Source organism: Pecten maximus, chromosome 4, assembly GCF_902652985.1.
Source record: "Pecten maximus chromosome 4, xPecMax1.1, whole genome shotgun sequence".
Classification (NCBI taxonomy): Eukaryota; Metazoa; Mollusca; class Bivalvia; order Pectinida; family Pectinidae; genus Pecten; species Pecten maximus.
The window spans coordinates 33,590,646-33,608,529 of NC_047018.1; the positions used below are offsets into that span (position 1 = coordinate 33,590,646).

Consider the following 17,884-nt stretch of genomic DNA (forward strand, 5'->3'; position numbering starts at 1 on the left):
AGATGACCTCTGACTCCTCGAGAATTGACACTGGATTATCTTCTAGGTACCGGAAACCACGACAGGTACCAGTGATGTTGCTGTAGCCATACATGAAACACTCCTTATGTCTTAGACAGACGGAAGAACAGGCAATCAGAGACGCCATGCTGGCTGTTGTCGTGTAAATGACATCACCAGTTGTATTGTACCAATGGTGAGTCGGATCCTTCTCCCAATACCCGGACTGTGTCGTACAGTCGCCTACATCTGTGACATTTGAATACAAATAATATTGTGTTTAAAGTTATTCTAAAACAGTCAGTTCTGTTTAATTTCATGGCGCATGTACAGGTTAGGGTACATCAACTGATGAGCTGCAATGTTTGTAAAAAAAATCCATGAATGTGATGATAACCCATTGATGATAATTCAGGGAAAAATGAGAAAGGCGCTGTAAACATCGAATTGCACTTTTGAAGGAACTACCTACTACATACACTGTACCCTAATAGGTAAGCAGAAAAAAACAAGAATGTAAGAGTATAATAACGTGACGCTTTCGTTGGCGCACGAGATCTTTCAAACGGCGCTAACAAATCGGTCACACCTCTCAACTTTCGGGGAGCCTGAAGTTGGTTCCGAGTTCCGAGTTCCGAGTTCCGTTTAAGAAAAAAGGAACTAGGAACCAGTTCCGAGTTCCGTTTAAGTAAAACGGAACTGGGAACCAGTTCCGAGTTCCGTTTAATAAAAACTGAAATACTATGAATTAGCTTTATTGATTAAGGTCCCAGTTCCGAGTTCCGTTTAAGAAAAACTGAATTACTATGTATTAGCCTTATTGATTAAGGTCCCAGTTCCGAGTTCCGTTTAGGAAAAACTGAAATATTATGTATTAGCTTTTTTGATTTTAGTCCCAGTTCCGAGTTCCGTTTAAGATAAACGGAACTAGGAACCAGTTCAGAGTTCCGTTTAAGTAAAACGGAACTCGGAACCAGTTCCGAGTCCCGTTTAACAAGTTCCGAGTTGCGTTTAAGGTAATGTTGGTATTTATAAGCTTTACGGGTTTTGGTCCCAGTTCCGAGTTCCGTTTAGGAAAAACTGAAATACTATGTATTAGCTTTATTGATTAAGGTCCCAGTTCCGAGTTCCGTTTAAGAAAAACTGAAATATTATGTATTAGCTTTTTTGATTTTGGTCCCAGTTCCGAGTTCCGTTTAAGAAAAACTGAAATACTATGAATCAGCTATATTGATTAAGGTCCCAGTTCCGAGTTCCGTTTAAGAAAAACTGAAATACTATGAATCAGCTATATTGATTAAGGTCCCAGTTCCGAGTTCCGTTTAAGAAAAACTGAAATACTATGTATTAGCTTTATTGGTTTTGGTCCCAGTTCCGAATTCCGTTTAAGAAAAACTGAAATACTATGTATTAGCTTTATTGGTTTTGGTCCAAGTTCCGAGTTCCGTTTAAAAAAAACTGAAATACTATGTATTAGCTTTATTGGTTTTGGTCCCAGTTCCGAGTTCCGCTTAAGATAAACGGAACTAGGAACCAGTTCCGAGTTCCGTTTAACAAGTTCCGAGTTGCGTTTAAGGTAATGTTGGTATTTATAAGCTTTACGGGTTTTGGTCCCAGTTCCGAGTTCCGTTTAGGAAAAACTGAAATACTATGTATTAGCTTTATTGATTAAGGTCCCAGTTCCGAGTTCCGTTTAAGAAAAACTGAAATATTATGTATTAGCTTTTTTGATTTTGGTCCCAGTTCCGAGTTCCGTTTAAGAAAAACTGAAATACTATGAATCAGCTATATTGATTAAGGTCCAAGTTCCGAGTTCCGTTTAAGAAAAACTGAAATACTATGAATCAGCTATATTGATTAAGGTCCCAGTTCCGAGTTCCGTTTAAGAAAAACTGAAATACTATGTATTAGCTTTATTGGTTTTGGTTCCAGTTCCGAGTTCCGTTTAAGAAAAACTGAAATACTATGTATTAGCTTTATTGGTTTTGGTCCAAGTTCCGAGTTCCGTTTAAAAAAAACTGAAATACTATGTATTAGCTTTATTGGTTTTGGTCCCAGTTCCGAGTTCCGTTTAAGATAAACGGAACTAGGAACCAGTTCCGAGTTCCGTTTAAGAAAAACGGAACTGCAATGTATTAGCTTTACGAGTTTTGGTCCCAGTTACGAGTTCCGTTTAAGAAAAGATGGAATACTATGTATTAGCTTTATTGGTTTTGGTCCCAGTTCCGAGTTCCGTTTAAGGATAACAACACGACTGGTGTTGTAAAATTGAGAGAAATTGTTGTGTTGTAACCTCCAAGAGAGAATGTTACAACGCAGTTTTCGTTCATGGTACATTTCCTTTTTTTTTACCCTTTCGTAAATTACAAGTAGTTTGTTAAAGTAGCTTTCTAGATTTCGCGAAATGTGGGTCCATGGAGGGAGATATGAGTTTTTATTTGTAGTTAATGTATCTATATGTGTGAAGTTAAAGTACACAAACAAAGCAATAACTGCAAAGTATATTTCATACACCATTTTGTTTTTCAATATGGCTTCTACTGTTGAGGTGAAATGTCTATATGACGACTGGGAAAAAATCTTTAATTGGTATTACTGAAGTTTTATTCAACACACATAAAAAAATACAATTTCATTGAATAATATTGAACAGTTCTTTCATGGGCACCTGGAAACATAGAAATACGCGGGGTAGCAAGAAACTTCTAAGGAGCTGTTGCCAAAGGCCTTCCTTGTTATTCGCTGTCAATGATTAGACTAAATGATTAGATTAAATCTACAATTTGTGATATCACTAATTCGAATATATGGTATCATTAAATGATTTAACGATATCATGAATTCTAATTTATGATATCATTTAATGAATAAATTACATTAACAATTCGTATTGATATCACTTTATTCCTTGAATTAATGATATCAATAATGGAATTATTCATATAAATAAATCGAATAAATGATAACCATTAATTATGTCGCCCCCGTAAGTTTCGGAGATACATATTTTTTTGTTCCCGCGAGGAGGGGATGCTTGGGGATTGCATTTGAGTTTTGTAAGTCAGAGCTCACATGATCTGCTACTGAAAATATTAAATTTATTCATACGTTTGTTTCCGTGCGATAACTTGTATTCTTGTTAACAAATCGTCTCCATTGAAAAGAAAAAAGGTATTTATTTTGTTCAGCATAGTCAAATACCAAAATATAACCCATATACGCTTATCTTAAACGGAACTCGGAACTGGACCAAAACCAATAAAGCTAATACATAGTATTTCAGTTTTTCTTAAACGGAACTCGGAACTGTGACCAAAACCCGTAAAGCTTATAAATACCAACATTACCTTAAACGGAACTCGGAACTTGTTAAACGGAACTCGGAACTGGGACCAAAATCAAAAACAGCTAATACATAATATTTCAGTTTTTCTTAAACGGAACTCGGAACAGGGACCAAAACCCGTAAAGCTTATAAATACCAACATTACCTTAAACGGAACTCGGAACTTGTTAAACGGAACTCGGAACTGGTTCCGACTTCCGTTTATCTTAAACGGAACTCGGAACTGGGACCAAAATCAAAAACAGCTAATACATAATATTTCAGTTTTTCCTAAACGGAACTCGGAACTGGGACCAAAACCCGTAAAGCTCAAAATACCAACATTACCTTAAACGCAACTCGGAACTTGTTAAACGGAACTCGGAACTGGCCGAGTTACGTTTTACTTAAACGGAACTCTGAACTGGTTCCTAGTTCCGTTTATCTTAAACGGAACTCGGAACTGGGACTAAAATCATAAAAAGCTAATACATAATATTTCAGTTTTACTTAAACGGAACTCGGAACTGGGACCTTAATCAATAAGGCTAATACATAGTAATTCAGTTTTTCTTAAACGGAACTCGGAACTGGGACCTTAATCAATAAAGTTAATTCATAATATTTCAGTTTTTATTAAACGGAACTCGGAACTGGTTCCCAGTTCCGTTTTACTTAAACGGAACTCGGAACTGGTTCCTAGTTCCGTTTTTCTTAAACGGAACTCGGAACTCGGAACTCGAAACCAACTTCAGGCTCCCCAACTTTCGTGGCAGTTGATCAAAACGAAAGAAAAGGAATTGAACGCGAGTCATATGATCAATAGAATCTGTCATGAGTTTCCCTTCAATAAGATTCATGATGCAGGTTTTAAAGTAAATTACTGCTATTGCCTTTGTGTTATAGTAATACTTGGAGCTCAGAGAGTTACATCCCTTGATTAAACAAATGTTTCATCAATGAATCAGTTTAAGTTAGACCTAACGTGTATCATACATAACACAAAGGGTTTGTACCAATGATGCTAGACCAAAGTTAGGCTGTAATTTATCGTGTATCAGAGACTTAAGTTAATGCATGTACGAGCTTTTTATATTAAATTGACTGTATCTGCCTATCGTCCTAGTAACGGGAACAAGTTTTTTCGAGACACGAAACTGATTTATTATCATTTATGGTTATTGTGAGACAGTCAGTGATTCAAATATAGTACTGAATAAAAAAATACGGATTTAAATTTGATAAACATTATTTTAGGACATGACAGCTATCTACATGTACATAAACCGCTAGTTTAAAATGAATATAACTTGTTAAAAGCATGACTCTTTATATTGGAATATCTACATGTCTTATGTTTCCCGTTCACGGATAATTCTGCCTCATGAAAGTATACATGACATGCGTGAAATTGATGTTTGTTCATCATAATCTATCTTCTATGCCGGTGTTGTTGAATAAATTACTATTAATGTGTAAATGTCCTAAACGGTAGATCAACATGACAATCTGCGACTTCTTCTGTAAACGTTATCAATTGGAATTACTAATGCGTGCAATACATAAAGTATCTAAATATATTTGTATATGTATCCATTATGTCAGTTTATAATAGTAAAAAAAACCGTCTGTATTTTACAAACCCATTTACATTATTTATGACAAATGTACATTTTGGATTTATCTAGTGATAATGATCAGAATATTAATTATTACTAGATATCAATCATGTACATGCTTAAAACATCGACGAAAATTGTTGATGTCGTTCATATTAATAGAAAGTCACCTTATAATTGGTCAATACCAGAACTTTGATTATCAGTAATATCAGATTAATATGTCATCATTAGTGATAATAAAAGCAATATGAACAACTTTTTGTCAATTTGAAAATCTCTAATATTTCACAAGGAAAAATGTTTGTATAAATGATTTTAAATACATTTGACATATTACTGATTATAGACAAGAAACATAAGCAATTCACTGAAATAGCAATACACGTACATGTACATATGCATATCACTTACCAATTATTGAGATAATATACACAAATAGTAGCAGGCATGCATCCATAACTATACCATTTTTCACTATAGATGACGTAATATGTTTTGTCCTTCTCTTAAAGAGACACCTTTTTATAAACAAAAGGTAAATTTATGTGCACTTATCTTCAAATCACTCCTTCACACTCTTAACATGAACCAGATATGTTGTATGAAACAGAAAACGAATAATAAAGAGGTCGTTGGAAGGACAGCATTACGCACCACCAACGACATCAAGTTTATCGATTCATCATTATATAATTTGTTGTTTATGGGAGGACATTTATGTCACACAGCATGTCGCCTATAGAATTTGATGGCATGTGACTTGTTAATTTTTGAAATAATCGATGGTAGGAATTCCTGTCTAAAACTTCTTATATATGTTGTCCAATAATCATGGACATGTTATATGTAAGTTTTAAATGACTGGATCTCAAACAAAATTGAGTAAATATGCATTGCCTCCTGGAATACCTTACAAATGAAGTAGCGCAGTGAGCAATGCCACGAGAGGATGTCACCTCGACTCGCGTTGTGTTCTGACTGGAATGTCAAATGGTTTCAATAGGTGACACCCAGTCATGTACTGCCGCCACCACACCCAGGTTCAATTTGCCAATGGCATAGACGTGAAATGATGACTACAAGAGTATAGTAAGTTTAACAGGTTTATTAAGATAAAGATGATATATGAATTATGTACAATGAAGTAGCTAGCTTTGGGGGCCTAATGCATATCCAATAGGGCATGTGCCCATTATCACCAGAAATATATACAAATGTAAATGAACAATAGAGTTTAAACAACTAAAACTACACACTGCTGTTTACATAATACTTAGGAATGATAATTCTATCTTATGGCAATAACTGGTGTGCCCTGGATAAACATTACTAACAAATATAGCTACAGGTATGCTAACATAAAGGCCCCCCCCCCCCCCCCCCCCCCCCCCCTGTATGAAGTTGTCTACCTTGCATTGTCTCAGTAAGGGCAGACGTGTATTATAAAAACCACCCAACCTCCCAAAATACAACAACAACCCTACATATAAATGAACCTATAGCATACTGAAACTGTCAACAGACTACAACGTTTTTACAAGTGGATAATCAAAAACGGCCTTACAAATAAGACCACTTCCGCCAGCATGCCGGCGAAGTATGCATAACAAACAGGCTACAAGCGCACTGCAGCAAAATACCGGGATTATATGGCCATAATAACACCCGGCACGACAATAATGGAACCAAAAGGTAACAAACTATTTCCCCTACATAGCTAATACAACGACACGACCAAACAAAGGGGTAAAACTCCTAATTTAATACCTATTAAAAACCGATTCCGCCACACAATCATATACGATATCGAGATACTTAACAATATCATTCGCAAGTGTACACGGTCCCCAAAAATATAAAGAAAGTACACACTGTGTCACTGAGTACTTAGACACGGCGTTATGGGAAAATGTCGCAATTACAGTCGGTTTCATGGACACCTAGTAAATACACAAGGTGTTAAGCATACCTAACAATTCATTTTCACATGGTGTCTTTGCAACCAAGCATTTACTCACTTTACCATGAATACCTAGTTATTACACACGAGGTCATGACAACCGAACAATAACACACGTTGTCATGACAACCGACCAATTACACACGGTGTCATGACAACAGAAAAATTACACTAGGTGTCATAGATACCTAGCAATTACACAAGTTTTCATGGATACCTAGCAATTACGCATGATGTCATCAAATGCAGTTCAATAACACACGGTGTCGGGAGGGAAATACAGAGCATACATACACAATTGTATTCGGTTGCATTAAAGCATAGCGAATACAGCAACTACATGCGTTTTAGAGTAAGTATATACGATTTTTTCAGTATCCCATACACACGGCCAAAATACAGTTTGTATAGTAAACAGCATAAACGCCGCCCTTTAAATAGCAAGGTTCTCAAACTGTTTAAGCAAAAGAACACCCATCTTGCCTAACTTAAGTATATATAAGAGTTTATCAGTTATCTTGCAGTTTGAACAATAATCGGTATCATTCAATTTAAACAATTGTGGTTATCATTCAGTTTTAACATTAGCGCATGCATTTTAACAGTATGTATAATTACAATGCGTTTTAACATATATACTCAATAATCAAACCTGCTATCGGCTAGTAAGGGTTTCACACATAGGAATGACTGGGCTGGTATATTCCCATGCGAATTATTGTGTATAGCTTGTGACACCACCAGTAGGCTTGATCGCGAGTTAGAACAGATAATTCAATGCAGTGTTGATCGTCATAGTATGATCCTTATGTACTTCTCGGATGGTACCTGTGACCATGCAATTAAAGATCTAATTAACAAATCTATCAGATTGAGCCATAGAATAATATTGGTGTTAACAGCATTGTGAGACCAGAAAAAAATTGCAACTAACACTTACTAAGGCTTACGTTTATAGACTGTACACATTATTTTTTTGAATTTCGGAAAAGATTTTAAGGCTCTTTCTATGAGGGTTACAAGAATGCAGGCCTTGGGTAGAGGAGACAGATGGAGTTGCTTAGTGGAAAAATCCATGGACTTAAAGAAGAGCTAGATACATCCCCTGTTCCCCTGATTAGGTACGAGTTGGCGAGTTGGTAAACGTTAGAGCAAAAATCATTCACAGGATAGGCCAACACAAGCAAACAGGTGCGTTCGCTACCATTCTGCCATATATGTTCAGAAGTAGACAGCACGGTGTACTGGTGCTTTTTTTTTTATCAATTTAAACAAAAACTGAAAATGGTACTAGGATAGGTGTACGAATGTTTATCCAACCGTGGACAATATAGTCGTCACACTTCAGAGAATGGAGCTCAGGAATGACAATAGTATATACTTCAGTCCATGGTAGCAAGAAACCAGGAGAATATAAGTTCAGAAGAAGCTAGTCTCAGAGATGATGTGACACACAATATTAGAGGTAATGTAGTGGCCTTAGTTTCTGAAACAATAAAATGGTTAGGCCAATGAAGGAGTAAAGAGAACAACATTAAAAAAAAAGAAATATATATATATAAAAAAAAAACCAAAAAAAAACAATCGGATAACTAGCTCTTCGAGGTGAAATAGTCCTACGACCAAACTGACTTCAACAGAGCTGCATATATCACGATACGATATTGGAGTACTTAGCGCAGAGATGAGATACTTTCCAACCTGGTAGACATCCGTCAAGAGAGACTGTTATTTGAGGACTCCACAGAAAGTCAAACAAGTTAGGGTCTTGCTTCTAAAGATGAATATAGACGAACTCACCATGTTTTGCTATTATGTAGGCATCCTAACCATAACAAAGTTAGAAAACCTAACAGGAATAATTGATACTTGAAGACAGTCATTCAGACATTATCTAGCGGAATGAAGTACTACCCAAAAGGACAAACTTTGTACCCTGAATGAGTTATTATCAGCTGATCGGTTACAACCATCTCAACAGCTCAGACGAAAACTGTAGAAGAAGTGACATCATGACTGATGATGTACTCAAGTAGAGAATCTAGGATGCAATGGATCAATATGGTGTAAAATTAATTCACAGTGAAACACAACTCTCCCGGGGTTTCTCTATCGCATTTCAAATAGTTTACATGAAAATGTTCAAGCCCAACTAAAACAAATCTAGGATCTCAAGAGAAAAAAATCCACACATCTTCTAATCACTGAGATTTGAACCTAAAAAAATCAGTTGGAATACATTCATCACATCTGTAAGCCAAAACCACATTGCAACTTTCTCGACTGGATAATAGATGTCTTTCTCTTCCAACACACACGAATAAGGCAGGAGAACGAACCATCTAAATCTTAATCTAAGCCAATGAGAAAAGCATGTTAGAAAACATATAATACAAAGTCTGGGATTAAGTATTTCAATTCATTTAAATATACATGCTGCACAAACGTACAAACTACAACCGGGGTTACGAAAAACTACAACAGAGGAAATTATGAAGCTGTTGGGCAGACCTTAATTTTCATTTTCAACATATTTTATTGACACAGATGAAATTTTGTCGATAGGATCGGACAGCAGGCATTGCCTATATTAGTCCTCTCTTTATATAACAGGTGGTAAACAAACATGAAGGTGAAGATTCTGCAACAAAAAAGGGGGATAACTTCTTAATGGGAGGAAATCGTTTCATCATTCAAAAATGAAGTAACTCTTTTAAAATTGATTTTGATTTTTTTTTTAACAGATAAGTGTATCTATTTGGTCAAATTGAGCTTATTCCCCACACAGATACAGGCCATAAAGTCCATATGTATAAGGTAGGCATTACATAACAACTATGGGAGATATGAATGCAATGGACCTGGGTGAGGCTACTTTGCTGTAACATTATCGAAAGTTGTTGAATACTACATACAAGAGAGCAGAGTAAGAACATGACCTTACCCCCTGGATAAGCGAGACATACAAGGACCCCATGGGAAAAAATACCAGGTAAAATAAAAAACGTACCAAGAGACATTATATTCCATCAGTGTAATAGGTGCAACAGCTAAGAAATGATAAATCCCCACAACCTGACATAATTTATCCTTGAAAATTTGAATGCCAAAAGAAACGTTCTGACCTAGCTTTACTCAATCGTTTGCTAACTTTTTCAAGACTAAAAGTACAACTGGTCATCGTTTTAGATACTTGTAAAGTAAATATTCAAAACGATTAATGGCGTAACATATTCATTTTTTCAATTTATCAATACGGTTTCGGGATTTTCTTTTTTTCAAAGTAACATTATAGTAAATTAGGAATGTCCTATTACAAACATTCGTTATACTTGTAAAGACAGACCTTTTGAATGGCACATGTGTTCACGTTTTCCGATGATTAGGTTTTAGTGACGCTCAGGGATCCATTACAATGCAGATTGGTATACTTTGAAGTATAGGTATAAGATTGTAAGCAATACTGATCCCCCCCCCCCCCCCCCCCGATCATATACTGAGGATATTCTTGAAAATATATGTCCCAGAGGGACCTTGGCACCTGCCATTGCATGATCTGTATTGCTTCTTAGTAAGCCCATACTTTTCTATACTTTTTCCTTCTTTTCTCTTAATCTGATAACAAGGAAATTCTCTATATGAAAATTAAGACAAATATGATCAGATTAAAAAAAAAAAAAAAGGTATAGCAAGGGGAACCAAGGGGACCCTGCACATGAAGTATGAGACATAGCCTCCAGTGCTTTTCGAGAAATAGCTATAACAAACTTCAAACGATTGTCAAAATCAAAGACAGCAGTCTGTAGGCCATTTTGTGTTTCTGATCAGGATCAAAATTATATGGAAACAACTGGGGACCACGAAAAATCTACAGGTGGGGTTGGACAAAAGTCCTTCAAGTACTTCTCACGAAATAGCAATTATAAGGATTGTTTACGGACGATGTCAGACAGCAGACGGAGATTTTTCTCTGACTAAACCCGATGTTGTAGCTGGATATAATTAAGTTCATCGGCGATCATAAGTTAACACAAAATATCCATTTGCGTATCCATACAATCATTGTATATAAGGTAAACAGACTGGATAATGTGTTTGTATAAATCATCAATATGTAATATCTAAGCATTCCAATGACTCTCACAGGATTGCAGACAAATTGAAAAACGAGAGTTAGCGAAGCGAGAAGTCAATATAACTTGCCGCTAGGGAAATAAATCACCCTACAACCAAGGCAATAAATGTAAAATAGAATATATTTGCATCATTCCTTCAACATCGTAGGCAATTACATATCAATAATTCAAATTAATGATTATCACAATGCAGTGTGGCACTCTTCATAGATAGTGCAACATAGTAGTGCGTTAATGCTTCTATTTTACACCTATCATGGATCATACATTAACTGTTATTGTAGGTACATTGTAATAAACTCTGGACACCGAGATAGGATTATTTTCATAATGATAACACGAACAACTCAAACAAGAATGAACAATCATAATGTTTTTATCATATGAAGTGTGAGTAAGTCGAATATATATATCTCTTGTGCTTATAGTTAATAATTACAGTTTCTATCCCATACATGAGTGAAACGTTGGTTTGTGCTGCGATAACCTAATGATGTTTACAATTTTACCGACCGACCATGCAGTTTGAGGGTGTTTGCGAGATTACAGTTTTTACATAACATTAAATCGCGAATTTTGGGACTTCTATACTTAAGTAGGATGTATTAATTAATGTGATGTCGGTTTAATCTTTGTCACCAATCAGCGGGATGGAGAACCACGCATGCGAATTCGTCGGTTCAGCCCATGCTGTTGATGACGTAAGTCGTGTTCTTCATCTTGAAAACGATCACCTAGGACTACGCAACTCAGCCCCTATCTTCATTCGTGAACTATCATGTAGCCCTATGTGGTGTCGTCTGAAAGCATTTTTAGCACAGGGATTCACGCGCATGTGAGTTAATGTTGCATCATTTTTGTTGCTCATTAGTGTATTAATGTAAAAGATAGAGTCCACTGCCTACTTTGTCAGTGCATTCGTGATAGCAGCATAGATCGGCTCTCATGGCAACGACGAGGACGGTGATTTTACCACAGTGTTGAATCTACAAACTTGCATGTACAATCGAAAATGTCTAACTATACCTTATGTCTTTAGAAATCATCTGTAAATAATTAATTGAATTAATAACGATTCATTGCATTCATCTATCAACGTTTGTTTGTTTCTATATGCCGATTTCGATACTTAAAACACTGAAGAGTTCCAATAATGAAACATTAACATTAACACTTGCTCTATAAATCAGCCTAGATCACCCGACTATCCAAAATCAATACTTATGAAACAGATTAGAGCGTGAAGGTATTTGTACGAGAATAACGAAAAGTGCTGAACGTTCTTACGAAAATGGCAAACATCGGCAAAATTATTTAAAAAGCAGTCAATTAATCGGCACTTCGTCAATAATGCCAGTTTATAACGCTGTTATGTAACTGTACGTGAATGCATGGAAGAATGTACAGCACTTTCTCTCTGTTTCTAAGTACGATAACCAAGTTATCACGTTTGTTTGTACGGCAAAATACGTAAGTCGGATGCTCTTGCCATATTTACCGACCAAGTGTTAATGTAGTCATTCGTGCCGGTCAAGTGACCACGCGAGAACACGAGGACCGACGAAAGCATCCCGGTAAGGCCGTTGGACACCTAACATTAAAATCCGGTCGAGAAAACAAACAGAACTGACGGGGAAATTATTAAATAATTAATTTATTTAAAACCATAACGATTTTTCTTCTGTTTAATAATCTAATGCAACATTAACCCACATGCGTGTATATACTCTTTAAAATTCTGTTCGAGGATATTAAGTATAAAATGGAGGGGTAAATATGTTGAAGTACATAATATGATTTGAAGAATGTTCATTACACATTTGACTTTGCACAGAGTGTTCTTCTTCCGACACATTGTAGACAAGAAGGGGCTCTTTATTTTTTGTTTCCTTTTAAAGTGAACTTATTTGGTATTTGCAATGATGGAAGGACATTGCAACATAACTATGTGTTCGGGGAATCCCAAAGTATTGGTGAGGATGGGCAGCAGAGCCATTCTGCAAATTCTGTTGTGTCCATGCTTGATGACTTTTTTCAACAAACACAGTGAAGGAGAGGAAGTGTGTCACTTAAATGCTGACAATTGTGGAGGACAAAATTAAAACCACATCATGACAAGTTATCTTTCATGGAGAGTAGCCAACAGCCTACACAAAGAAATTAATTTACATTTTATGAAACCATATCATGCTAGGTGTTTGGTGGACAGTTTGTTTGGTCTAGCCAGGCGGGCAATTCGCCGTACAAATTGTGATTCCATGGAGGATCTTAAGCGGACTGTGGAACATTCAACATCACACAACCGTGTTGTTCTGTATGGAAGCCAGGAAGGAGAGTGGCAGTGGAGAGACTGGAAGACATTCTTCAAGCCAGTGTTTCGGGCAGTCCCTGGTATCCAGACATTTCATCACTTCAAGTTTTCTTCAGAAAGACCAGGTAATGTTGTAACATAAAAAATATAAGTCCCCTTTAGCCTCTTATTTTAGTAAAATTCTTCATCATGTTAAAAATTAATCAATTACTAATGAAGATATGGTAAAGATTTAACTGTTAGGGTATAATTAATGTACATGTAGTTGGGCTAGTACACTCTGATGTCAGTTCACCAGCTGTAGAAAAGGGAACTGAATGACCAACCTGTATACATAAAGATTTCTATACTTAAAAGATGTTTGTTTCTATATAAATGCATTGTATGTCTTAATTTTGTAGATAAAAAGTAGATAATCAGGAGGATATCGGGTTTAAAATTTTTTTTATTGATTATGAATTTTAATAGCTAATCAGTTTTGTTTTAAAATTTCAGGTGAGGTTTTTGTGCGGAAAGATGTAGGTGGCCCGGAGACAACAGTACGCCTGCTGAAGAGAGGGAAGTCTGTGCCGACTGGTTTGCCAAGCAGACTGGAGCCAGCAGGAACATCCTCAGCAAGGTCCAAGTATCTTTGTGGAAGTATTCGACAGTTTGTGAAGGATCCCCACAAGGATGAGTTGTGTCCACCACCTCTTACAGAGGAATGAGCAAGATAGTCAGTGGCCACATAACTATGCATTAATTGTTTCGACAAATTTGAACAGTTCAGCTCCTTTCAGTGTTACACATGTATTTATAAAATCAAGTTTTACAATGTAGTCAAAGATTTCTTGTGTTCTAATTTATCATCTCAATTAAATGTGTAAATTTTATATAATGTGTTACGGTATATCTTTGAAGAGACATTCTGCTTATATTCATAAAGTGAACTCTAGTAGGAATGAACAATGAAATCAATTTCAATTCCAACTCAACTCACAAAATAAGTTGTCTTCTCACAACTCTTGTTTTAAACTGTGTTTTATATTGATCATCATGCAATAATCATCAGTTCTTTGAAACCAAGGGGAAGAGTGTAAAATGCATCTGGATAATCACAAAATCTCTTTTTGGTACTAGTATTTGTTTTGTATATATATCCAACTTCGCAATGCTCTAGCTAGTTAATAATATGCACAGGTCTGTATTTTTAATATTGGTAAATATTTGTGTAAATAAGTATATGCTCCTATTTTTCATGTTATTAAACAATTGAGTTTATTTGTTTGCAAATTTATGAAAATACAATGTTGTACATAAATAAACAAAATCATATTTTAACTGTTCAACCTTTGATCTTTGTTTTTTAACAGAAGTAGGAAAAGCTTAGTTGCTAGAGTGATGATATACAGCAAATCACCTCTGAATAAATTTAAAGCATTTCTTTCCATCTCATGTGCAATAGTTGCCAGTTGCTTGTGATAGTTTGGCGGTTTTTACTTTGGTTTTGTTCACCATTGAAACTGGCACAGGAGCTGAGGCATATGAAGACACTACTCTGTAACAGTGATGCTGTTATTTATAAGCAATCATTGAAACTTTAAATTTACCTGTGTGTCAGAGGCAATACTAATGTTTGGTTATTGTCATGCAGTTTGATAAATTCTGCAAACCTTGAGGTACAAACTAAGTTTTCCAGAAATTCAAATCACAATGTTTGGCCCTGTACCAACTATTCAAAACCACAAATTTGTACAGGCATTAATATACGAGAGACAAATACTTGTGTAAGATTAATTTAACCATAAGCATTCAACACTAAAACTGTGTTTAATTTCCTTGGATAAAGCAAACAAAGTGAAATATTAATGTCAAAAAGCCTAACGACATCATAGAATTATTGACGACGTCAGAAAAATATTGACGACGCCACAAAAATATTGACGTCGTGTTTTCTTTGATAATTTAAGAATAACTATGTAATGTTCAAACTGTGATTGTGTCGCCAATGATTAAGGTATCAAAGATTTTTTTGCACCATTTTAATCACAAATATCTGTACAATCAGAAAATACAAAAAAGTGATAATCTATTTTTTGACCCATAAGGGCCCTTTTCTCAGCCTCTGGCTCATATATGAGTGATACATTTAGAGAAAGTGTTAAAGGAACGAAATAGAAGACAATGTACATATTGCATAACTACTGTAAATATGTATTTTCTCATGGTTGTCATTATGACAATGTAAATATTATGAATACAATCTACAATTGAACATCACAAAATGTCTTTGTTCATTCTGTCACTGAGTGGCTCACCATCAATAGTAATAGTCTTGTTACTAAAGGCGTAATAATTGCATTTCGCCTTCCAGAGGGTTGACTATTTTGCCTTGCTACCAAAGGTCGAAAAGAATTTTACCTCGCCAAGGGGTCATATTCAAAATAACAACCAAAGGTAAGAGTTACGCCTCGCCTACCAGAGGACTAGCTCTATACAAATGCACTCGAACACGTTACACATGTAAGCAGTTACCCCCACTGCCTCAAACAAATTATGACATATTTTATTTGAATTATAGTGCCACGCATTTTTGGCATTATAAGAAGAGGGCTATATAGACCATACCTTGTGTGCTGTTCTCTTGTCAACACGTTTATCAATCAAATAGGTTGTTACTGAAAGGTAACCTGGCATATCAAAGTCTGTGTTTCGGTTGGACAGTTAACTATCAAAAAGGTTTACAAGATACACGATCTATTTAACTTTCAGTTGTGACATATCGTATCTCAGTTTCTAACAAAATTAATATTTACAAGATGAATTAATCATCAATGCTACTCAATCTTGGATTGCGTGATATAACCGAGCCAATGTACTTAAAATAAAGCCAAAGTGAAAGAATTTATTTATTGGTTTTTGGTATTGAGGGTACCTATATTGCAATACGGAAAAGTCTACAAATGTCGCTTTTGGAGAAATGTCTGCTGACCAGTGTCGGTATATTAAAATACTATACAATCACTGGGTTTTGTCTCACAGTCGCTGGCCCGGAACGGTCAAACCCAGCGGACTCTCCGTACTATTACACACATATACATACCTTTTTGTTTTAGATATGCGTTGTGGCTCTCCAGGTTATATTTAAAACTGGTATTGCAATTCTTTACTCATTATTATCATTTTTTCAGTCGAATACTTTAATTTTTTGCCATTATTGTACTCGTTATATACAGTCATATATAGTCTTAATCTGTGCACATATATCATAATGTATAGCCAACAGGAAACAAATTATCTCCGCTCTATCTACTGTGTAATCGAGTCCTGTCTTTGTGCTTGTAAATAATCTTTGACTCCGAGAGAAATGACACTGGATTATCTCCTAGTTATCGGGAATCACGACCGATACCAGTGATGTGGATTATGCTTATAATTGCTCCCCTTTGGTAGTGATTTGCAGTGTTTTGTTCATGGAATGTTCTGTTTTACAAAGAGGTATTTCACATCACAGCAATGATAAACAGCGGATTATGTCATATAACACGAATTACAGTAATAAAGAGTATTTTTTTTCGAATTTTCCATTAAATGTACAATATATTTCATAAGTATGCCAAACTTTAGCATATTAAATCATACATATGAAATATATGTGGATTTATAATGCTCTGCAAATAATATTCATATAAAAATAATCACATTTCTTCTGAAATACTGTCAAGTGCTTCTATTTCGCAGGGGTTCTATATTTCGCAAATCTGCGCTTCGCTATCAAAGCGGGAATTAAAACTCCACAAATTGTGTTTACAGGTGAGCCATTTTTACTGTAAATCACAAAGGACCGATACGAGCCACTGCTCATGCTTGATGCTGATAGTAGGCAACCGTAAGTCGATGTTTATATCAGCCAAATCAATTTTTGAGAAAGTTTCTTTTCAACTTCAATAGCAAAATAATCCGGGAATTTGGATATAAGCATGATTTAAATAAGATATTGGGCATATGATCCAGTAATTGCAATTTGTCGTGCATGCTGCTTGTACAAACGGCACACAAATGCAATTACGGTTCAATAGATTGTATATGTCATCTCCGCGGAGAGCTACGCGAAACAAATATTCATCGACTTTTAAAAATAGTTTTCTCAAATCTATTGAGCTGTCTTGAATGCATCGATGTAAGATAAATCAATATTTTTATTAAGGATTCCCGTTGACACATTCTTAGAAGTGTATTGTTTGTTCCATTAGTCGTTTTAGATCGAACTGTGTAACCCTAATTGACATTGTTTTGAAAACGGTGTAGCGCGAAATTAAGACCCTGCAAGTTCCTGGTACAAAATCGCGAAATTTTGAAACCTCGAAATTAAAGCATTTCACAGTACCTAGTGATTAGGAACGGTCTTTTTAGGTAGTCAGACTTAACATAAGTTACACACGGTATCATGAAATGCAGTGCAATATCATGAATAACGTGCCATGAAAGCTATTACATACGGTATCCTGGATGCCTAGCAATTAAACACGTTGTCGTGTATTAGATACCACA

The 17,884-nt window shown here is 35.7% G+C and overlaps 1 protein-coding gene across 1 annotated transcript; it reads left to right on the forward strand.

Annotated features, from left to right (window-relative positions):
- The first annotated feature begins 13,297 nt into the window (after positions 1–13,297).
- LOC117325892 lies at positions 13,298–14,094 on the forward strand. The gene is made up of 2 exons (XM_033882394.1): positions 13,298–13,479; positions 13,850–14,094. Exons 1-2 carry the CDS (start codon positions 13,302–13,304, stop codon positions 14,059–14,061), a joined length of 390 nt encoding a protein of 129 aa, XP_033738285.1. The 5' UTR covers positions 13,298–13,301; the 3' UTR covers positions 14,062–14,094.
- The last annotated feature ends 3,790 nt before the right edge of the window (positions 14,095–17,884 follow it).